This window comes from Fundulus heteroclitus, chromosome 9 (genome assembly GCF_011125445.2).
Source record: "Fundulus heteroclitus isolate FHET01 chromosome 9, MU-UCD_Fhet_4.1, whole genome shotgun sequence".
Classification (NCBI taxonomy): Eukaryota; Metazoa; Chordata; class Actinopteri; order Cyprinodontiformes; family Fundulidae; genus Fundulus; species Fundulus heteroclitus.
The window spans coordinates 24,975,029-25,000,175 of NC_046369.1; the positions used below are offsets into that span (position 1 = coordinate 24,975,029).

The 25,147-nt window shown below is 39.0% G+C and overlaps 1 protein-coding gene across 1 annotated transcript in view; it reads right to left on the reverse strand.

Moving 5' to 3' along the window:
* Positions 1–25,147, reverse strand: part of sema6bb (sema domain, transmembrane domain (TM), and cytoplasmic domain, (semaphorin) 6Bb) — a 242,666-nt gene that overhangs the window by 94,078 nt on the left and 123,441 nt on the right. Inside the window, 4 exon segments of the mRNA XM_036141318.1 lie at positions 5,319–5,381; positions 5,499–5,559; positions 15,440–15,554; positions 19,134–19,261. Coding sequence (XP_035997211.1) covers positions 5,319–5,381; positions 5,499–5,559; positions 15,440–15,554; positions 19,134–19,242 — 348 coding nt within the window. The 5' untranslated portion in view covers positions 19,243–19,261.

Below are 25,147 nucleotides of genomic sequence, written 5' to 3' on the forward strand. Positions count from 1 at the left end.
GTGTGTTTTAAATTAACATTTTTATCAGCTTAATCTCTAATGGGATGATAAACCGATCGATAACTTGTAGGGCCAACGATACATTAGGCATCCTGATGCAATACAAGGCAAAAGCCACTCGGTGAACTTTCCAGGTTACATTATAGACTATAATAAAGTAGAATACACAATTAAAAAAATAAGCTATTATAAAAAAGACATAGATTCTAGGAAATGTACACATTTACATTAAGATAATGTAAAAATAAAAATGCTTTTTTCAAAAAAATTATATTTCTTTGTGGAGGGCTTTTAAGTTTAAAAATATCTCAAAGGTTTACAGTATAAAACAATAAAGACAGTACAAAATAAACACACAATAAACTAAAAACTCAAGAAAAATACAATTTATAACAATATGGATTATTAGGATATTATATTGATACTTAAATAAATATCATGCTGCTTTCCCAAGCTGAATTTAAAATACGAGTTAATTTCCAGACGGCAGAATGAATTCCGACTATATGCATAAATTTACATATTACACAGCTGCTACATATTTCTTTAATTGTAGCACCCATTCCCATCTACTTTGCCATGTATGTGAATATGCTGTTTAATCACTTTCATATCAGCTAGCTTCACAATATGTAAAAACAGAGGACAGTTATAGGGTTATAGCAGGTAATGTAGACTTTTTCGGGGGTCCAGAGTATGTAATAATTTTACTGTTTACATATGTTTACTGTAAATCTTTTACATGTTTTGCCATTGATAGATGTAACCTTTTGCATACAGTTGTGAAACTGCATTGCCATTTTTTTGTCTACTCCACAGTAACGCAATATTTAAACCTTAATACTAGAAAAATGCAACCCCCAAATCTTAACACTTTAAACGTTTTGAGTAAAGGACCCTATGGTGGAGCTCAGTGCTGACTGTGCAAAGATGTCAGTCCAGCACATAATAGCTGGGTGTACGATGCTGGCAGGCAAAATGAGTATGGAATGCCATTACGACGAGGCTGGAACAGAGAACGTGAACATCTGTGTTTAGTATAAACTCAAAGTCCCACAGTCCAACTGGGAGGAACCACCACGGGTGCTTGGAAATTACAGTGCTGACATCCTGTGGGACTTCCAGGCCCAGACTGACAATCAGATAATTGCTAACCAACCGGACGTTGTGGTGGAGGACAAAAGCGAGACACTAACGCGGTAGGGAAAGACACAGTGATTCCATGCAACACCAGGAATAAGAATAACAAAAAGGTTGGGAAATACCAAGGGCTTAAATAGATTAGAGTAAAAAGTAATCTTTGAACGCCATGATTCTTCTAACTGGAAGGTAGCCAGATGGAAGACAGCCCTGACTTGTATCCAATAAAGAATGCGTGGAGGGAGCCAAAGATTAGGGTGATGATAAGGAGGCCTTCCAGCTTCAAACACTTAGAGCTCATTACCTGTTCACATTACCAAAGGTAAATCATCAAAATACCAGTGGAAACATGTGGAAAGGTGGTCAGCAATCATAAAAAGTGCTTGATTTCTGTACTGTGAATAAAATATGTTCCATTAAATTTTAGGAAATATATGCATTTTTAACATGCCCTTTTATTAAAATCTAAACAACAACAACAGCATTAATCACTTATCACAATTTATGATGGTTACCCTACTGCAGTCGCTGCGCTCTGCCATTTTTACAGTCAATGCCGGAAGTTCACACTGCAGGTTTTGGACATTTGCAGAGACTGAGAAAAAGGTAAGGAAACCTAAACCTATGATCAGTGGATTTAACACCTAAACCTAATTTAATACCCATGGTTTATCCCCTCCCCTGAGGGCTAACCCTAACCCTAACATGGATAAGAAACCTAAACCTAATTTCAGTGGATTCAATACGTCTCCATTAACTTCCTGTTGGGATCGACAGCCAGCAGACGTCGATTTCAGGAGTGACTTTCCAGCGATTTTGGGGGGCGACCTTCAGCAATTTCGTCAGCAGCAGCTGGTACGGTACGCAATTTATACTCCTTTCAATTGGAATATTATCTTTTCGAAGAGGCCTGTCTCATTTCCAATCAGAGACAAAATTTTAGGTTTAAAATTATTTTGATTAAAAAATTTGAGGCTGAATCTAATGCTAATTGTTTTTATTAACCCATTCAGAAAAGAGTGGTGTGAAATCAAATAAACTGGTTTGAATGTTAAGGAACTGAGCACGGCTCATTCTGGTTCCATTAAACAGTGTTTTATCTCGGAGGGAACCACCGCTGCAAAGTGAAAGACTTTTTGAACTTCAGCTATGTCATGTAGAAAAGGGTTACCAACATGTTCTACGAAGGACATATTCTAGTACTCTACTCTGTTTGTATCCTAATGTTGGATTCATGTTGGACTTGTGAGCCTCAATCTTTACTGTGTAGCTATATATTTAGCTATAAATATCTGTACGTGTTACTTTAGCCAAATTTACAGATTTAACCTTTTCTTTTAAATTGGATGTAGATTTTTTTTTTTTTTTGCCAAGGCCATTGCGCCCAATAGCCTTGAAATAAAACATGCTGAATACTGAATTTTTGTCAAAGACTTTCTCAAAGGAAACTTAAGCAAGTGGTGAATTATGAGCATAATTTGTTTTTAATGTGTGTGGTCAGAAGTTGAAACTAGTTTTGGTTAGTCTTTGCTAAACATTGGTTACATTATACTAATATTTTCAGCAAATGTATATATAACTGCTCATTGACATAAAAACTTTATCATGCCATCTTTTTTAGGAGGAACAATGAATATTGACCCGCAGAGTGTAACTTCAACGTATTTTCAAAAAAAAAAAACATGAATCCAAACATCCAGTATTTCTTTTAAATTTGTGCATTTAAATGTTAATATTCCTGCACAATATAACCACTATTTCTGCACTAAGAAGTATTTAAAATAAGAAGAGTTGAAGCGGAAAACAGCAAGAAACGTTGACCTTACAGTGAGTAAAGGTCTACAGAAATCTGTATGCATTTCTATGGGCATGGGTCTCCATTGAAAAAGCGCCTAAACCCTCAGAGAGCTGCCTGAAAGGACCTGGCAGTGTTCTTATCTTCCTCCGGTTGCTGTGTGACTCACGGCATTAGAAGGCAGCGCAGTCATTAGGGGCAAGAAGACCTTTCATATCTCCGTCAGCCCCACAGCCCTCCTCAGGGTCGGCCAGCAGGGACTCACACGCTCCCTGCCCCCCCCCCCCCTCCGAGCCTTAGCTTTTTGTCTCAGTCCCCCGATCCTCCATTGTGCCTCCGTCTGGCACTGCCTCGCACGGATTTAATGTCAGGTGTTCTCAAGCTGTGTTAAATAAGTCATTTTTTTTTCTGTGCCTGAGGGGGACACAGCCCATGTGGCCCCCTTCAACCACATCCATCATCCACTGCATAAAACCACTCGCACCCATAAGCCTAATATGCGCTGTTTAGGTATGGCAGACAGCAGCTCCGAATATGAGTGTTGGAAATATAGGAGGAATTCAGGCGTGGGCTGCTGGCTGCTGTTGGGACATATCACCCCGTCTCTTCCTCGCCACAATGGTTTTTTGACACCCGCGTACATTCAGCGAGGACACAGACTGTGGCGTTAACCCATGATGGTGGGACAGGTTTTAAGTAGGAAGAAATTATCCTGCAATTTCTTTCCTGTGTGAGCGAGTGGCTCACAAGGAACACGACAAGCAACAACGAGCAACTTACGTACGCAAAACTGTGCTTTTCTAGGATAGTTAAGGTCCGTTGGGGTTTTAACGAACACGCATCAAACAAAACTAATAGAAGGTGATTTTGTGCAACAAAAAAAAAAAATTTACATATTGCCAAGGAATGACCATAATGAAAAATGAAACAGCTCGCTGAGTGGTAATGAAGCACGCCAAATTAAATGAAAAAGTTTGCCAGTTTCTCCAAAATTGCTGATTTTCTAGCACAGGTTTTTCATCATTATTAGTTTTAATTTACAGCCCCTTAGTTTAATAGAACTTATAATAAGCACCAGTTACTAATCTATTGTACGTTTGCAGCGATGCCTTTAGCATGAAGCATTTCATTAAATCAACCAGAAGAGATGTTTTTTTTTTTTTTTTACTTTTCACCATTTAGGAGCACAGCATCATCTTGGAAGACTGAACTTAATTACAAAAATGAAATTCTCAAGTACACGTAGTGCCAGTTTTCCCACATCGATGTCTAACAAGGATTTAAAATGTTAGGAATTTTAAACTGTTAAAGTTTTCTAATGCACTTTTCCTACAGGGTAAACTTATTTTTATGAAATGCTAGAGAAAGTGTCGGTGTGATCAGAGTACATGGTGATGCATGTACTCCCCCCATCTGTTGCTGCACACTGACAGTCAGCAGACTGAAACGAGACTACTTCTCTCCCTCACCTACAAGAAAGACAAAAACCAGAAATATTTCTGGTCTTGAAAAGCCCCGAGTGTTAGGGTGTGGTGCCTCCCGCCGCCCAGTTAGCACTATTTTAAAACTACAGCCGGGAAGCTTGCAGTGGCATGAAGGCCACTGAGGCTGATGGTAGCCGACAAATTAGCCATCTACTATCAGATTGCTGTGCAGCTTGTTACTCACTGAGTAGAATGGCACAAAGGCATAATATTCTTCACAATAACCACACTGCATTTAAATTCATCAGGCAACGTATCAGAATGGAACCGGAATAAATGCATTATGACATTATTACAATAAATTTATAGCATCATTTGCTGCTTTTTGTTTTAAATAGAAGCATTTAGGCCATGCTGTACATTTTAGTGTGAATACTGTGGAACCAGGAAATCTGTACTTAAATGTTATTTTAATGTGAGAATTTCATACCGACCATTTTGCAAGTATAAGGAAAAACAAACTGGATAGACGTACACAGTCCGAGATCAGATGAGATTGTGCAAAGCAATAATATATATATATTTTTTTGTCTTTTTTAAGTTCTAATTTCTTCCTTCCTATATTGTAAGAACAATGATAGGTGGTTTAATTTGATATGTAAGGGCAGGTACAAATACAAGCATTGTGCTTCCGCCAGTATTTTCTGTTGATGCTGTTTGTCCTGTTGTCTGTAGTGCTAGCAAATTATTTGATGATCGACTGGATAATAATAATAATAATAATAATAATAATATAGCTTATTATTAATCTTTGTAGAAACAAACACAGCCTGTGATATGATGTAGTAGCTGCCAGATTTCAACACCTCGTTTCATTTCAACACCTCATTTCAAAGTTCCTTTGTGGCCTAAAAATAAATAAACTTGAGAGTCAGCCGTGTGTAGAAACAGCGTCTTACCTCATGCTTGCCCTTCATCCTGCAGATCCTGATGTCATTTTTGTTCGACTCCCATGTTCTTTTCTGTAAATGGATAGAGATACAAATTATCCGTAGGCTGCACATGCGTGTCTGTGCAAACATCAAATAACGTCTCTACAGCGGCGGTAAATGCTACGTGTGTCTTTCTAGCAGACATACCTTGCTGTAAAACATCTCGTCTCCTGCACTGTTGTCCAACTCCACACGGAAAAGATCATCCCTGTACAGGGCGACAAAAAAAAAAAAAAAAAAAAAACAGAGAGAAGGTGACTGAGCCGTGTTATTCAGAGCGCCATTATCCACAGCTTCAAAGCAGGCAGGACTGCATTAAGCAGACGATGAAACATTATCGTCTGTGCAGGATTAGGAAACGGATATTGCTGCAAGCCTAGTATCTTGATAGTTTTGGAGTATTTCCAAACGGCACATTTATTACAAGCTCACAGCATGATCCAGGTATGTGTTGTGAAGTTAGGGATTGTAATGTAGCAAAAGGTGCTATGGATATCTTTGCAAAGCTAGCGTGCTTAACAACTTAGAAAAATAATATTTCTAAGTTGGGAAGATTTTTGCTCTAGCACAGCACGCAAATCGGCTATATTTATTCATTAAATTCAGTTTATCAGACAGACATTTAGATCCCAGCTTTTTTTCAAGGTCTTCAACTCGTCTGCAATCACTGGAGAAATGATACCAGACTATGTTATAAAGTCTCATATTCCGCTCTCAACTTTTGCCTCTGATCATTAAACTTGACTCACTGCCTTGAATTCGCTGCTCAGCCTCCCAATTCCGGCTTATCAGTCATACTGAAAAGCCTGTAATTGAATTAATGAGTGATTTAATCAAGAACATTGAAACTTTCACACCCTCACATACTGCCTCCACGTGGCCCAAAAAAAAACCTCCAACACCATGAATAAATTCATAAAACTCCAAACGGCGCTTTATTGCACTTTTAAGCCGCAAATAATTGCGCGGCAACCTTGGATGTTCCTGTGAAAAATGCCGACTGAACAAGAGTTACTCTGGGCAGATAACAGCTGTCGTTTGCATATTGATTAAGGCCTTGCTATCTGCTGGGATGGATCTGAAGTGTGGGCTTCAGCTGAGCACAGGGCCACGCTCTGAATGGCCTTATCTGTAAATCTCCGATAGCCATGTTAGTGCTGTGGTATCGATCCCGTCCCTCCTCCAGCCCCGTCTCTCATCTGTGCTGCGTTTTCGCTCTTGGTTTCACCTTTTCTCTGACAGCGGGAGAGGCTATCTTTGTGTACAAGTGCCCGCCTTTTGTGAGTCCTCTTAAAAAACCGACAGCGTACATCCAGATTATGCGTGGATTTGCTGCAGATTTTTATTAACAGAGGGACCTGTAGGAGTGTGCGCTTAATGAGACTGCAGGTACCGTCTGATTATTCTCCCCCTGAATAATTCATCTTCATTTCCTGTTGTTCTGTTAGAAGATTACCACCCTTAGTCAGCCTTGCAGAGCTCAGGGGTGAAGAAGCACAGGCTTAGTGCACCCCCTCCCTGCTTAACAGGTCAAAGTCTCAAAATAGTGTGGAGTAGAGAGTCAGGCCTAATCTCATTGAGGCTGCCTCAGCGTTCCATCAGCATTAATGCAGTGAATAACGCTTATCATAGTTAAGATGAGCAGGGGTGTCTTTTTAAAACGCTTTTATTCATTTCTATCCGACCGTCAAAATTACGCAACATTTGCACTTTGAGAATTCATGTTTGCTTGTTTATGTATTTATAGGATAACTCACCTTGCATTAAAAGCATAACGTCATCCCAAGACAAATTTTGAAAAAAATGGCACCAGAATGACGATGCCAAGATACCTCTATAAGTAGAGGTAAGACAGCGATAATTATTCACGTTTTGTTTTTGTAATAAAATGTGCGTAATGTGGGTTATAGTTTTTAAATGTGTTACAAATGCAGAAATCCATCATAACTCATAAACCATTACCAATCAAATGACAAATAATTTATTTATTTATTTATTTTTCATCAAAGAATCAATATTTTTTCCATGTCTCTTGGTTAATTTATTTGGCTCAATCAGTCTCCTTCATCACTTTGCAATGAGTCTACTCTGTAGAGTATATATTTGTAAATCTGACTCAATGACGTTAGTGCCTTACCAGCTATGAACTCTACCGCACGTCACTGCCAAGAGGGGCTGAGGGGCAGGGCTAAATGTGGGGAACGTGGAACGTTCAAAACAGAAACACGAGCTAAACGCTATCGCTCAATGTTCTCTCTGCTCACGATAATAACTCCTGATTGTGACGTGGTGCAGGGGTACGCGTCTGACTGAGATGCTTTCATACCCGAACACGGGGCTACGATGAAAGCATGTACCGTTTCGATCAATAAGAAAATTTAACTGCAATAGCCATCGTTCAACCCTAAGAGGGCAGCACCAAGACGGTTTTAAGAGAAATATCGTGGAATGAAACAAGCTCACATGAAAATGTGAAAAATTGCACAGTAACAATAAAGTAGTAGGCCCAGTTTATATTGTTCATCTGATGTGATGTAAGTTCCACTTTCAGGATTAAAAATTACAACCGAGTATAAAAACAGTTTGTGAGCCATCACAAACTGTTTTTATACTTTCACATACCTCCTCAATGGAGGACTGCAAAACAAATAATTGGTCTGTGTAGTAGATCCACCTTCAAAGAGCCCTTCTAGTGTTATATATGCTGCCTGGCCGACAAAAGTGGCACTCACTCTGGGTCTTAATTAAACATTGTTAAATGGGTCTTAGATTCAATAGCAGAATAGAACAGATGGAGAAAAAAAACTCAATTTATCCATTATCTTATGAAATTCTTTAACAATATCATGCAGTTATTATAAAAATTTTGTAAGGAAATAAAGAGAAAGAAAAACAATAACTAACACTTAACTGTGATGTAGGTTTGTAGTGCTACAACTAAATTTGATTTAAAACATTTAAATAAGAGTTGTTTGTCACCTTCTGTTATATATTGTTATATACCACTATAAAATAGTAGTATATAACTATACTACTATTTTATAGTGGTATATAACTATACTACTAGTATAGTTGTATACTACTATAAAATAGTAGTATATTACTATACTACTATTTTATAGTGGTATATAACTATACTACTATGATAGAGTGTGGGCTTCAACATAAAATAAAGCCCACACTAAAAATTTGTACAATTTTCCTGTCTAAATTTCTCTAAGAATTTGTCTGAGTAAAATTTACTCAAATTGAAGAAAGTTTACTCAGAAACAGACAACATTTGGTCCCACTCAAAATAAAATTAAATTTGAGGAAACTTTACACCGACAAATTCGCTGTGTAGACCGTAATTCTTATGAAATCATTATTTTATAAATAAATGACCAAATCTTCTTTCACCGCTGCCCTCGTCTCTTGTCTTTATTGTTGTCAGTCACTTTGCATTCGTTCAGTATGTTTAAATGACATTTGTGGTTGCGTGTCTAGGCTACCAAAGGTGTGACTTTGATTGACACCCATCATGAATTAATCCGACTGGATGAAAAATTACACAAAAAGCATTGATTGGCTACGGGAGCAGAGAGCTGGAAGAAAACCTTTCTGTAACCAATTACAAACCAGCAGGAAGTCACATGGAACCCAACGTTTAAGAACATACACATATATACATATATTATATATATGCTCCTTTGGCTGGCACCCCGTTCCATTTAAATGTGCGTACGCCTACACAACACCCACCCCAGACCCCCTAAAAAAGCCTCCTAGTAACAAGCAGCCGCCTGGTATCTAGTATATTTCTTAAAAATGTCATATGGGAAAAATTATGTGCTAAAAGAAAATGACTTCATTCTGTGGGCAGGGATTAAAAGAGCTCACCTAAATTGTTCAGACCCAAAACCCTAAAGGAATGGTTTTTACCTAAACCTCGATTTGTAGGACTGTGTGAGCAATCATTTGCAAGATGTGGCAGAAAATAATGTTGTAACTTTTCCAGCAGCACATTCAGTGTTTGCTGTGTTAAAGGCCATAACAGGATGCACATTGAAACTCCTTATCTCAACCTTTAAGAAACTTGAACGCACTACTTAGCTTAGCTGCTACTTGGATACTGCCGGATCATTTCTCTCAGCTAGGAAAGACAATTGCATGTCATTGAACCATTGTCAGCTTTGATTACAGCTCCATACGGTAACATGGGATCGGTAAAATTATTGCTATGTCCCAGCCTCCAATTTTCTCAAGAACATATTTTTTTTTTTTTAATTAAGGTCTAATTCTCTTGATGGGTAAATCAGACCACTGCATAAACTCTTCTACTAATCCCAGAGGCAACCACTCCAGGTGTAAAAATCCTGCCTAAAGCTTTCTGAAACACTTTCACAATCAAAGACAAGTAAAAGCTGGCATTACCTTCACTAAAGGTCCTCTTGTTGATCGATTGAGTATGTTTGTATTAAACCCAGGTAGGAACTTTCGCCCCTCCAACGGACCCTGTTTGAACCCATGACTCCTCTCATCCGCGTTAACTCAGTTTGCCCTGAAATTTTACATCAAGTTTCATATTTCATTCTGTCAGACCTTGTTTTTGTATTCATAATATGTGTGTCCCCATTACCTGTCTAATGTTATTAATGGCTTTAACCCCTCTGACCCGGGTATTAAAAAGTCAACATTTGTTCCCGATAAACTGTCAACATTTCCTACATTTTTACTTGACCACCTCATGAACCGTCTTCTTATAGCTCAGCCAGACAACAGCAGAGCTGAGGTCAGGACCTCTAAAGCCTCACATTTTTCTTTTAGGTTCTCCTGTCTTTCTTATTAGATGCTGCACTGCAGTGCAGAGGGAGCTGCAGAGAGACTTTCTAGTACACCGTAGATGAAGTTGCTCTAATGGATTAAACAAGGATGGCTCGAATCTTTGTTTGAGAGACTTATCTTAAAACCAGACGCGTAAAAGAATAAAGTATTTGTGTTGTTTTTTTTTTAAAAATGAGCTGAAGCTGAAAGATCATTCAATCTATGGTCCTGAACAAACCTTTCTTTAAAAATGATTGTATTTAGGGAGGCTGTAGGCCACTTACTCTTATTTAACAACTAATAGAAGACTAATCAGGACATGAGAGGGTGGGGGTGCTCGAATCTAGGCAAATAAAACTTGAACTTCATTGCCCATGAGCAAGACTGCAGGTGTAGAAGAACCGTACCTCAACCTACCCTGCAGTACGAAGACTCCTCAACATGCTTTGGTAAAACAAATTAAATAGAAAAATTGTGTTTAAATAACAACAAATAAGTGCTCTCTCTCTATTATTTTCTTTACCTGCTTAATCCTTGCAGGGTGGCTCCCTTCAACCCTCTTAAAATGCAACGATGAACGAAAAGCTGTAATTACTGTTTTGTTGCCAGATTTGCTGTATTGGCAGACCTTAAAGGCTAAGACATTGAACAACTTTCAATTAAAACGCTTTATTTTAGCAAATAATCATGAACTTCAGCACTGATTGTGATGGCAAACCTTTAAAAGGAGGCCTTCATATGCAAAAACATTCACCGTGGTAACATTGTAGATCAGACACTTTGGGTGGCCTCACATCACCTGCGGGAGTCTGTCTTTCAAACACACGCCTGTCTGCATTCAAAAGCCCAGTCTTTCAGTCCCATCAGATTGGCAGCTGAGACCTCCGAGGTTTTCAGAGTTTACACCAAACTAGTTTCATTGTAGCCGTCTGCCACGAAGCATTTGACCTGACTGTGACCAGAGCAGGACCCCTGTTGACATGTGAGGTCAGCATCTGTGGGCTAATAACCGACCTCCAACCTGGCAGGGAAAGAGAGCAGTTCGAGCAAAACCATTGCACAACCGGAACTAGACTTTTGCTTTGTCCTTTCATATTGTCAAATATAAACACTTAAACTGGTTAATATTTGCATGGATTAGCCTTTGGGATCTGAGTGAGTGCTGGCTCCCGCAGCATCCACAGCTGCTCCTCTTTACAGCTATGGAACAGGGCTTAACGCAGCAAGGTGCTTACTCCCACCTGGCAGCAGGCAAATACATAGTTTAATTTCATTTAGGAGGGCTGGAAATAAAGCAGGGAGGGGTTAGCTTCCCACAGCAGGTGCTTGCAGCAGGGATTTAGCTCTGCTTGCAGTCTCGGGAGCAGCCATGCTAACGGTGACAGGATTCAGGGATGATTGGGGAGACTTATCGGGCCGTGCACTCCGTGGGAGCTTTTGGCAGCTATATCCATGCCGCTACAGGCACTTATTCATTTCATTGTACATTTTAACACTCTGTTGCCGACTTCGCTTACACATGCATCCGTTTCTTTCAAGCTTAAAAAAAAAAAAAAAAAAGAATCTTTAAATAAGCTCTCTCTTCACAGTCTCACACCTGTAGAATAAAGACATAATTTAATTGGAAAGTGTCTTACAGCATTAACAAGGCTAGGGAAATCTTTAAAAGCATTACATCACTACATCCACTAATCTACCAATCTGAAGATACGTTAGAACAGACAAAGGTAATGACGTCTACCTAAAGGACCCTGGAGGGGGATTATAGAACAACTTCTAGGGCATCACGACTGAAAAATATTCTGTGGACTGAAGAACTGAAGTAGATCTTTTTTTGAGGGGTGTGTCTCATTACATTTGGCAAAAAAAAAAAAAACAACTACAACAATGTCATACAGACATTCAAACAGTGGTGGTGTGACGGTCTGGGGCTGCTTGGCTGCTTTGGGACCAGGACAACTTGCAGTAATTATTGCAACCATTCAAAAAAAAGTAAAAAAAAAAAAGTAAAAAACAAAGTAACTGGACTTGTTTTCCGTAGTTGAAGACGTTTCGCTTCCTCTCCAGGAAGTTTTCTCAATTCAAAAAGTCTGGAGTAATGTGCAGTACTTTTTTTTTGGAATGACCATGACCTGGATGACTGAGAATCTTCACCAGCATATTGCAACCATTAATTCTGCTTGAGTTTAAGGTCACTCACACGACTTACACTTGCATGCAGGAGGACAGTGATGTGAAACACACCAGCAACTTCACCTCTGAATGGCTATAAAACTTACAATAAATAAAAAATGAACATTTCGGAGTAGTCTGAATAAAGTCAGTATAAACAGCTAGAGGTGCCCTGGCATTAAACAAGGTCTTCATGCACAAACGCCCTCCAATGTGGCTAAATTAAGAGAGAGAAAAAACAGAAAAAATTCCTAAGTGGACAAATATTTTCTTTTTACAGTACTATACCTTTGCCCCCCCCTGCTTCACATTTATTGCTGCTAAGGCAGTCAAGTGTTTTACTATCATGAGTTTGGTTGAAACATTTATATCCCATTACCTACTTAGTGAAAAAATGTTACCGCTGTAAATCACAATGAACATTTTGTGACACGGTTCATGTCTCTGCTTAGTTTTTAGCGCAGACCTTCAGACAGCAGTAGCTTTGGTTGTTTCAGACAGTTTTATTAGCAGTCTGTTTGAAAATATGCGTCTGTTAGCTTATGGACCGTCTGAGTGCAGACAGAACGGCTGCAACCATGTTATATAGTTTGATAAATTTACAACCCCCCGACACAGAAGTGAGGCGGGAACGACTGGGGGCCGGGCACTGGGTCATTTCCTCAACCACAGTGCCTTTTTTTTTCATTTTTGGAAAACCTCAACTTGTCTTTCAGGAAAAAACGGATCCTGATTTGGATCGTACATTAATCAATCCATTCAGATTTGGGCTGTCTGATAATTGCTGTCTCAGAAGTGGAAGATGTACCTTTGCAGCTTAAGCAACAATGAGTCGTTTGTCTTTAGCTCGCCATCTTGACCACCACGGTTGCGGTCTGTTCAGGATCAGCACATTCCCCAGGCAGACACACATGTGGAGAACATCATCCCATTGAGACAAAACAAGAACATACTTGACCTGCTATTTGTCGGCCAAGAAACCCGGCCTCACGTGTTCCTACTGGGCCAGATTTTTTTTATATATATAAATAAATGAGGAGTGGCATTTACAATTTGGGACACATGTCCCTTCAAAAAGGACTGCACCAATTATTCTGGACAGGCTACGACAGATTATGACTCGAGTGAAAGGTTACTTGGCTCCTAACACCTATTTTAACATTTAAAGGCTGAAAGGTTTCTATTACTCTGAGGATGAGAGGAGTCAGACGACAGCCGTGGCTTTAGGAACCATTTCACCAAAGGATGGCAAAGCGACCAATACATTTATTTTCTGAGGATTAAGTGAGTTTTACACGTTGCTCAAATGCAGAACTGATTCTGCCCGAGTACATGCCTTGATTAATTTCCCCCACTTAAGGCTGGTTGAATTGCACGCTGTGATTCCAGAGTCACATATGCCCTCTGTAAGACCACTGTGTTTTTTGTGTAATGTCACCTGAGTTTCCCTTTTATCCTCTCCTGCCTAGATGTTTCTGCAGAAACACTGGTCACTGAAAATAACATGCTTGGAATCGGGGGAAAGATGACAATTTGAGGTAAAAATATAGCCTTTCAAAAACCCCTGTATGTTCTTTACACCTCGTCACTGTTTGACAAGGTGGGAGGAAGAGAGGACTTTTGGCTCAGCAGGGTTGAAAACCTCCTGCGCCTGTGCCCCCACAAGCTGCGCAACATTAGAAAAGTAATGGTTTTGATTTGTGTTCGCATGACAGAATGACCCAAACGGTACGTAGAGGAGTAGCTAAGGATTAGATGTAGCACAGCGTATATCTTTCACATTAATGCTAACGTTTCAGTTTGCTTCCTGTAATATATAACGACAGTGAGGAATAGAATACCTAATGTGATCTACGTCTGCTATGATTTCTGCACACCCTTTGCACTTTGCCATATTTTATGATGCTAAAACAACAACCCTTGGTGTACTTTTTATGTGGATGGAAAATCATTTGAAAGTGTGGTGTGCGTTTTGCTTTCAACCCCTTTTACTCTGATGCCCATCAATAAAATCTAGAGCAACCAACTGCTTTCAAAAGCAACTTAATCAGTGAGAATGCTATACAGCATTCTCACTGATTGTTTTCCTGTTTTTCTTTATTATTGTTATTCCGTCGGCGTCTAACTACTCCCGCATACTTCAACCGATTTCAGCAATTTTGGTATCAAAACGTTCGGCTCATTCTCGGCATGACTGCTATATGTCATGGTTATGCTAACTTTTACACTTTTTAAAATATTTCACTTTTTGTGCGATTTTTTGGCTGTTCCCATTGAAATCAATGCAAATTGATACAAATTTTTTCACATTCTTCCAATTCTTTCAATTCTTCCAATTCTTCTAATTGTTCTAATACTTCAAATTTTAATTTTTTTGAATTTTTTGTCAAATTCTTCAACTTCTTCACATTTAAAATTTTTTTTTTTTTTTTTCAAATTTTTCACATTCCTTCACATTCTTCAAATTCCTTCAAATTTTTCAAATTCTTCAAATTCTTCACATTCTTCTAATTCTTCTAATTCAATTTTTTTCAAATTCTTCAAATACCTGCAAATTCTTAAATTTTTTCAAATTCTTCAAATCTGATTTCAACGTTTTTCAGCTGTTCTGCAGGGATCTTCTGCATCTTCTGCTCAAATCATTCTGCCGATTAGCATTCTCACTCGCTGTTAGGCAGGAACAGCTTTTTCTAGTTAGGAAATAGTCTACTTGGGCATAAATTAATGCTAGAGTAGATAGAGTGATTTACTATAACTTCTTAGCAATCAGATGTCAGAGATAAAATGGGCTTCAAATGATTTAGAAAAAAAAAAATCCTCAAAAAGTTTAAGAACACTTGCAGGAGTAAACTCAAGACAATAGTCAAAACAAGAAAAGTTAGGAGAGAAAAAAAAGCAACATTCAAAAGGCAAAGCATTGTGAAAACAAACAACTCTGTGGAGGAGAATGTAATGCAATAAGACGCTTTATGAAAAACCATTGTGTTCGCTCAGGGAGGCTGTGTTTTCACACTGATATAAGCGAGCATCATTTGTCTGAATAAAAACTAGTGTAACTGTATCATGTAAGATGGACACGCGGCGCTGTGTGCAGGTGTTAGCGTTCCCGGTACCTGGCACCGATGTAGAGCGTCCGGTTGACCTGGATGATCCTCTGGATGTGCAGCGGCTCTTGCCTCAGCCACGTTCGGTGCGGTCGGCCCAGAAACACGGGGTATCTTCTCACCACTGTTAGTCAACGATAGGAAGAGACGCACAACAACCGATGTCACACCGAGGTTCGTCTTTGTCAAAGAAAACAAAAAGGCTTGGTTTGACATTTCAGCATTTGCAACAGGTATTCCGCATCAATTGGAAAGATTGTGTCCTTGCATTCAAAGGGTTGGACTGCTGATTTGTTTCTTGGAGGAATTGTTCATTTGTTTTAAGACTCTGTTTTGTTTCGTTTCGTTGCGCGGAGATTTATGTTCCACAAGCTGATTCAAATGATTCAAAAAGAGAGGTGAAAATATCGACACCTTCAGCATTTCAGAGGACATTGTATTCTTTGTGTTGGGGAAAAAAAAGTCAGTTTGAGAGCAAGGAATAAAAGATGAAGGCTGTCGGAGAATATATAGAGAAAAAGTGAGAGCAGGAAAAGCAGAAATCAGCACAATCTAAACAAGTTTCAGTGGAGAATCTGTATTGCTATCGTCTTTGACCTTCGCTTTAGATGCAGAAAGGAAGTTTTCATCTAAAAATCCTTTCATCAGCTCCCTGCTCTACCATCATTACTTTTTTATATCCCTTTCTATACTCAGCTCATCTCTTTTGATCTTTTAAACCTTTGCATTTTGTCTTATTTCATCCCTTTTCTTAGGGTGTTTACCAATTTTTATTTAGCGCACACAAAGGTGGATATGACTGACCACATGAGAGGTTGCAAACTATCCTTTCTGATACAAAAAGAGTTTCCGTCTCCACATTTAGATGTAAACTGTATATTTATATACCATTTTAAATATGCATTGAGATCGGTAGCCACAAAACCTTATGAAGCCTTGAAGAATGTAGACTCACTGGTCATTATATTAGGTACAATGGTTTGTTATCACAAATAGTGGACGCTTCTAAGTTTGGTGAAGACGGTTTACTGAATTTCAAGCTGAGCAACAGAATTGTAAAGAAAGGGGATTTGAGTGACTCTGAATACGGCATGGTTGTCCTGGTTCAAGCATTTCAGAAACTGCTGATCTGCAGAGGTTTTCCCGCCCAATTATACCTCTGTGTAACAAAATAGCTAGACATGAAAAGAGAATGGGCAGACTGGGTCATGATGATAGTTGTGGTTCAAATCAACAGGCTGTTGTGGGTGGTGTAATGGTGTAGGCAGGGGATATTTTCATGCCACAGTTGTTGCAGACCACGTTCAGCCCTTTATAAACAAAGTGTGCCCATCTCCTGATGGCTGCTTCCAGCTGGGTAATGCATCAAGTCAAATTGCTCAATTAATCTCAAACTGGTTTATTGAACAGGACAATACATTAGTTTTACTCCAATAGCCTCCATAGTCGGCATGTCTCATTTCAATAGAGCACCTTTGAAATGTGGTGGAACAGGACGTTCACATCATAGATCACACAGCAACTGTGCGACGCTGACATGTCAATAAAGGTTTCCAACACCTTGTTTAATCAGTGCTACAGACAATTAAGTTCACTTTGGAAGCAAAATAGTGTCCAACCTGGTAGCAGGGTGAATCTAATAAGGCAGGAGAACTGAGTGTATATACTCTTCTTCACCCTGACAAGGGTATAGTTCCCCTAACAGAAGAAAGAAAGTCTCTTAAATGTTTCTAATGTCCTTACCTTGCGTCATTGGATCGAGACAAAAAAAAAGATTACAAGACCATACTTGGAAGGCTGACATTTGCGAAATGCGTAAAATAGGTTTGACAGATGTTGCCCGGGATTCTCAGAAATAAGTCTTTGTGTAAAATGTTCCAGTGGAGATCAGAAAATCCTGTGGTCAGCAAGCGGAACTGTAACTCTTGGTTAAAAGCCTTTTCAAACTCTTAACAACCGAGTATTTGTGTCCAAACATTGGCTTTTGGACACCTGAAGAAAGGCTGAAAAGGATCAGTTTCTCTTCAAACATGTATTTTTCTTTCTCCCCACAGATCTGTAAATAAGGTCGACAATTGTTTAGACATATAGGTTTGAAGAGAAATTGATCTTTTTCAGCCTTTTTTCAGGTGTCTAAAAGCCTATCTTTGAACAAAAGTTCTTGGGTGTTAAGAGGTTAAGAGAGCCTATTTACGATGTGTAGTTTCACCTGTTACTTATCATACTACTTAACTTGTTCCTTTTACAGGGCTGTGCGGTTGGTAGCCCTGTTGCCTTACAGCAAGAATGTCCAGGATTCAAATCCTGACCTGGGGTCTGTCTGCATTCAGTTTGCATGTTCTCCCCGTGAAACAATGGGTTCTCTCCGGGTACTCTGGATTCTTCCCACAGTCTAAAATGCCCTTAGGCGTGAGCGTGTGTATGTGTGTGCATGGTTGATTGTCCTGTGTGTCTCTGTGTTGCCCTGTGATGGACTGACAACTTGTCCAGGGTGGACCCTGCCTCTCGCCCAATGACAGCTGGAGATAGGCACCAGCCCCGCTAGAAGTGAGCATAGACAATGGATAAATGGATGTTTCTTTACGAAATATGAAAAGCGTGTTGTCTTGCATGTGAAGCTGAGCTGCAGCTTTAGAGGATCAAAAGAATTATACTTTCTGCAACATTTAACTATTTCCAGATCATGCCTGAATTAGAAACTGCTGCAACATATATTTTCCTGTCCATATCCTATCTATTCCCAGATTTTACGTGAGGTATGGGACGATAACAAGTGCCAAGGTATAACTGGGTTTAAAATAAGTGTATGAACTGCAAAAACAAAAGAAATTTTGACAAACACAAACATTTATGTTACTGAAAGCGAAAGGAGCAACTCTCTTTAATACAGTAACGCTATCTGAGCAGATAGCCTGACTTATGTTGGTGTTATTCCACAAAGATGATCTATTTTTCCGTGACGCTCTCTGTTGAAATCCAAATAACAATAAATAAATGTTACAGATAACATCGTTATAACTGTCGTAATCAATGTATACTATTTTAGCATAATTATTACTTTCCGTTCTCAAACAAATTGCCATTTGATCAAGTCTTTAAGTTGCATTTCTATTCCTTTGTTTTATTCTTTTGTTGCTTCTCTATTGTTTCTCTGTGACTCTTTGGTTTAGGCTTCCACGGGCCGTTAATCGAAGCCGCCCACTCTAATTCAGCTGATGCACTGTTGAGCTCTGTAGCCTGACAATGTCTGCTCTGTATTGATGCTCGTGAAGGGTCTGGACTTGGTTGGGAAACCATCAGTCACAGTTATTGAACTGTAATCAATCAAAGTCTGGTGAGAGCTGGAGACTGCCGAGCCGATGTGGAGACGTAGAGTCTGAGGCTGGAGGAGTTGCCTCTCCTGAGGGTCTAAGCATGTTGGCGAGGAGGAAGTCATGAATGTGAGAGCCCCTTCTTACACGCATGGTCTCAATCCTGAAGGTGGCCCCCAAACCACCTGACCTGGACACCAGTCAACACGCTTCGTGTGAGAGCCGGCGTGACCTCCGTGACCTACGCCGCGACCTTTCTTCGTACCCCTACCCCCTCAATTCATCACCATGCGTGTTTGGCTGCAGCCCAAAACTTAGTGCTTTGTGTCTTGTGAGCGAATGCACACGAGGGAATAAGAGGCCAGAGAGCAGAAAAGCCAGGAGGTCATTACCTTCAGTGGGGATGAAGTTCAGGGGTCCAGGTTCCTCTGGGAACGCTAGGCTGGCAGTTCGGAGGAACCAACACATCAGGAAGATGGAGCGGGAGACCTCTGCTGCCATCGCAACACGACTATGGAATCTGTAAACAAATATAAAAAACGCATTAAATAAATCAGTACAAGGGGAAAAAAAATCAATATTAAAGAACCTGCGGTCTTCAACTAACAGGCTGGTTTCCTGCACTGCCGCTATTTCTTTGTAGTCCAGGAGCTTCTCTATCTCCATGCTCAGATGTGCAGGGAGATTAGTGGCCACTCCAACTCAGGGATTAGGACATCCTCTGTGGTAAAACTGTCTAGTCAGCGCTGAATGCAGCCAGATCACCGTGGCATCAAACATCACACCACTATGACACATCTAAAACCTTCGAGTAAGACACATGAGAGCAGAGGAGTGGCTAAAGATCTCGGGTGAAGCGCGGGGGGGGGGGGGGGGGGGATATGCCATTTACATGGATGAAACCAAATCTCCGAAGGAGCAGAGTGAGTGAAGTGCTCCAGACGTCAGGCATTATCTAGGATATGAAAGCGACTGACTGAGAGAGGGAGAGAAGTGGTGGTTTACTTAAATTAAATGCCTTCCAGCGACACAAATCACCCCTCTGCCAACGGAGCTTAAACTGATGGTGTTTTTTTTTATCGAGCAGCACCGAGGCACATGCAGGTTCTGGGATGTAATTCATGTGGAAATACAAATGATACCCAAATGAAGTTGCCATCCACGATCAATCTAGAAAATGACTCCTGTGCTCTGCCTCTTTGGAGAAAAGCTTCTGGGATTGCCACTGACTTTAGCGACAAACCTCAAAGGATATGAAGTGGCTGACCACAGCCTCCGCGTTCTGATTCTGCAGTTTTGCTTCGAAAGTACACGTGTGACTCAAAGTGCTTCCAAAAGGCCTTTTGCTAAGCTGTTACCGACTCATCTTTGAGAATGTGTCAGGTTTCTCCTTCATTGCTGGCATCAAATTGTGTTTTTACCGAAACTGCGAACACAGTAATTTGAAGGATCCTAAAAAGGCACACTCATCTCATTCAAAATTCTGCTTGAAATTGATCCTTTCCAACCACTATAAACACAAAACATTTCTGACAGTCACGCACAAATGCAACATCTCGCAATTTGAATAGCCAAAGTTGGATTTCTTTATGCAAAATGCAGAGGCATTTTACTGCGGTCACAGATGTGCATTGTGTGAAGCTATGCAAATATCTGAACAGTGGATACTTCAGGGAGTTTCTGTGCCAAGGGGCCGTGATCAGTTTCTGAAAATGTTTAGATTAAATTGAAAATTTATATCATTTTATTTTGCAGAATATTCAAGCAATTCCAGATGAAAGGTTTGCTACTAACTACAAGTTGTGTTTCTCATACAACCTACTGTCAGAGACCCATTTCTGTTCTAATCCTGTATTTGCCCTAATTCTGTCTAAGGTCCAGCCAGTTACTAAGGAACTAATCAGGGTCTCACTACAGGATGTTCATAGATATAGCTATCATGGCTACATAAGGTCTGCTAGGTCTTATAATTTTGGCTGACAACATTAGAAATTTGGAGTCTTTAAGCCAATAGATCCAGATTTAGCCTAAATGGAGGTGTTAAAAACAATCAGGCTTGATTCGCCCATTTTATAACCTCAACCACTTTTCAAGAGTTTATAGATATCACTAGACTTCTTTAATTTGATGTCTTTACCTTCTAAAGGTTTTATGTTAAGATAAAAGGCAACATTGTCTTTCATTTATTTAATAAAAACATATAAAACTGAATGGAAATAGCCAATTTTCAACTTTAAAGTTTACCATCACATCTTCCCTACAGTTTAAATAGCTTTTAAAGAGATGCCAGAAGGCTCTATGGCCCATTGAGTGATGCAGGTCTGCCCCTCCCCCACATGTTGCAGTGCAATGCAAGCCAGCTTGCTCAAATGAGGCTACCACACGTTTTCCATTCAAAAGGTTGGATGTGTGGAAATTGAACGAGTTTGAACCATCACCCTAGACAAGGTACCCATGTTTTAAAGCTATTGTTGGCAAGCTACAAGTAGCAGCTAAACAGCTGACTGAACGCTGTACTCAAGCAGATAAATTAAGTAATTAAGCAGTTAATTGCAGGTTGTTATATTGGTAGTAGGTGTTTAGAACCAAAGGTACATTAAAGTATATTATTTTTATTTTGTATAAGAAGCAGTTTAATTAAGATGATGTTAAAGTATTTTTTGCTAAAGTATGTGTATCAAAATCAAAATAAATAAATATTCAAGACAAAAATATAACTAATCATTATGTTGCAATACTTTAGCGGCAAGCGAGATCATCATACTTCATCTTATATTATTTATTTTTTGTTTGAAATTAAAGCAATTTGTTCATGGTGTACAATTTAAAGTATTTAGCATTCATTAGACTTTTTTGTATATTTACAGCAGTATTTACAGCATGTAGCGTAATGTCCGAAATTTTATGATTTACATATTCAAGGTAAGGCCTTAGTACAGCAATACCATGGTGTTTTATATTGAATCCGTTTTTTTTGAACTCTTTATTTACTCTGTGCATTTATTACACATGTTTTTCTTTCCTCCACCCCTTTTATTCTTTCATATTTATTTACACCCAAATGGATGCTTTATTACATATTGTTTATTTAAACCTCTCATTTTCAATCAAAGAGATAAAGTATGGCAATTAAATATTGACAATAGAAAAACATATTTGTAACTGATTAATTATTCAAATATTGAATAAATTCCTTTTTGTATTATTTGTTGCATTTAATGCTGCATAATTTTATATTTTAGCTACTGTATTTATTTTATTGAGTCATTTCTGCATGTATATTGTGAATTATGGCTGGGTTGGTTCTCCATACAGTTTGCATTCAGCACTGGGTGGGTTTTAAATTAGGACTCTGTGTGAGTTCATGGCACAGAGCCATATATGTGGGTTCCTTTTCAGATACAGTATGTAGGGACTGTATTCATTTGGTCTACTAACTTTTTGAAACACAAGCAGCACAAAAATGACTGAATAGAGAAATAAAATGCATTAGTTGTTATCAAATCTGTACATCAAGATCAATACGCCAGCAGATGTAAACTAGAAAGCCTGTGACAATATAATCATCTGCAAGGTCACTGCGCAGCACTGGCAAGTTGTTTCACATGAGCAGTGGCTCCTTTATTTATTCTGCCTTGCTCCAGAATTTCAGCTGGAGCCCCAAAAATCACAATCGTAAAAAATGTAATCTTATTTGATTTAAGATTAAAGAAAAATAATTCAATCTTGGCAGGCTTTAAGATATCCATTTGTGACTGAGGCAAAGGGATTTAGACCAAACATCATCCTATACTGGCTGCTTTAAGCAGGTTTTAGGTGACAAATGACAATTACTGCGACTCTGAAAGCTATCTGTGCTGACTGGTAAAATTATGCTGTTTTGACTATTGCTTGTACATTTTGTGTCAATGCAAAGGTATAAAAGTACATTAGACACCAACATAAAATCCTGAGACCCCCATTATACACAGTTTATGCATGAGTAAGAAAAGATTAATGAGGAAGAAGATCTGGGCTGGAAAAGTCAAATAAGATTCAAATTTGAAACCAGCTGTTCTTTCTTTCCATTACTTTTTGCTTGCTGTTTACCATTAGCTTGAGCCATCGCTTGTTTTGTTTTGGGGAAAATAATTTTCTGGTTCGATAAGTAATGACTATAGTTGAGGATAAGGTTCAGAGCACACTAAAACTAAAGGTTTCATGCCGTGTTGATTTGCGACGCCCGATAAAACAACCCCACTGTCAAAGTGAAAAATGGCCACACAAATAAGGTGATAAGGATGCTTAAGTATCACTAAAATTGAGAGATGAATGCAAATATTGAAAGATATGTTATGTTTATTTATTATTTATGGTCAGAGTGCTGCAAACGTTTGTTATACAGTCTGACCAATCAAATGACATGTGATTTATGTTTTAGAGGTTACCTTTATATTACAAACATTGCACCACACACACGTTTAACTAAAACCTCTGACCCATTCAGCCATCATGCAGATCCGTGTGTATCAATGAAAAAATTGCTAAATTTTTTTTTCATCATATCATAAATTCAGTGAAGCCTTTTTATTGCCTTGAAAATCACATCATGTTTGACTTTCTGTAAGATAAAACATGGATCTCTCAGGACAGTTTAAGTTACTTGCGCCAAGACATCACAGTCTAATTTTGTCCTCTTTCTACACCTAATTATTACCCCACCCTGTGTTAGCCACTTCATATATTAAGTATGCTGAAGTTGGTAAACAAATGTTTGTCAGTGCAGTCAGTGTCTTCATAATGCAGCATGAGATTAAGTAAAGGTATTATCAGATCATCGCTGGAAAATTACCGTACTATTTACACGTTTGTGCAAATCACTTTGTGTCTCTGAGATGCAATGCTCGCTTGTCCACAATAAAATCCGTGGCAGCCTGGTTTAATTGGATATCAGATTATTTAAGTTACAGTGTCAGACGCATAGAAGGGCAAAGCAGGACTGTTGTCTACTTAAAGCTGAGTATTTTCCTCAAACGTTGACCAACCAGTCATTTGGGCATTAGTGTAAACGCGGTATGAAAAAGTCCTAGCGCTTTCCGCTTTTTTCCTAATTTCCTAATTAACCCTAATTGTAACTTCTTTTTTTTAACTCTTCTTGTCCAAAGACAATTATGCATGTCAAATACTCTGATATTAAATTAAATGTGGGCTGGTAACAAGCTCTTACAGATTAATAATACAAGGATGTGCAGTTTTATGGTTTGCCTGTATACAGAATGACTAAAACTGTCAAATGAAAAGCATAATAAGCTGAAATACATCTCCAATTTCTGTCCTCGTTAACTAGATGCTTCCTTAACAAAAGACATTCTGACAGAACAGTGTGTAATTTTTACTTGTTTAAACTGCAAGACAACCCCAGTAACATTACTTGTTTTATCGAAGTAAAGACTGTAAAAGCTTTTTTTTCCACTGCTGGAATGAGCTTTCCATCCGAGGTCATTGGTAAGCTTCTCTCTCACATGCTCTCAGTCTTCCCCGAAGGATACAAACAGCCATTGTGCAGCCCATCTCTTTAATGGAGTCACAGACATAACCTTATCGAGACACATAATCTTCATGGGACATTTCTCAAATTCCATGCACTGACACCAGAATAAAAGTGGGAGGCATGCTAATTACTCAACACCCACAAGCAAAATTACAGGAGGTGAAGGTTAAAGAGTCACACTGAGAAGAAAGAAAGTCATTGGGTTGAAAGTGATAGATTTAGAGAGAGATAAGTGAGACCGAATAAGACACACACACACGCAGAGAAGATGAGAAGTCAGGAAGATAGTATATCCAATCAGAGAATCTTTTGTTTCACCTATTAAAAATGTATGAGTAAATGTCAGGCAGCAGTATGCATTCGATTAGTATAATTAGACACCCTGGGCTATAGAATTTCGCAGGCCAGCAAAATAAGTAGACACACAAGTCATAAACTAAATGTAAGAGGGAGTTGTTTATTGTATGTGTGCGTGCGAGAATAAAACTGTAATTATGACAAATGGTCTTCAGCCAGGTCCATTCAGAGGCATCTCTGAGGGGTAAAAGCTGTATTTTAGTACCATTATTGCTGGACAAGGCAAACTGTGGCTCCTTTTTTTTAACATTTGAAGAAAAAGACTTTATTCAACGTGGTGTCATAAACGTCTGTGTTAACGGACGTTTGCACACAGCGTGAGCTCCAAGCACAGCAAAGCATTAACAGAAAAATGAGACCATCAGAGGCAAACAGACGGTTCAAATAACAAAGGGCTTTTATTTTGACATGCATATTCAGGGAAGGTCTTGATTTATAAAGCTTGGTGGGCTTCCAAGTTACTACTTGATGTCATTAGGATAGAATGCCACTACCTGCTGGTCAAGAGAAACTTCAGCT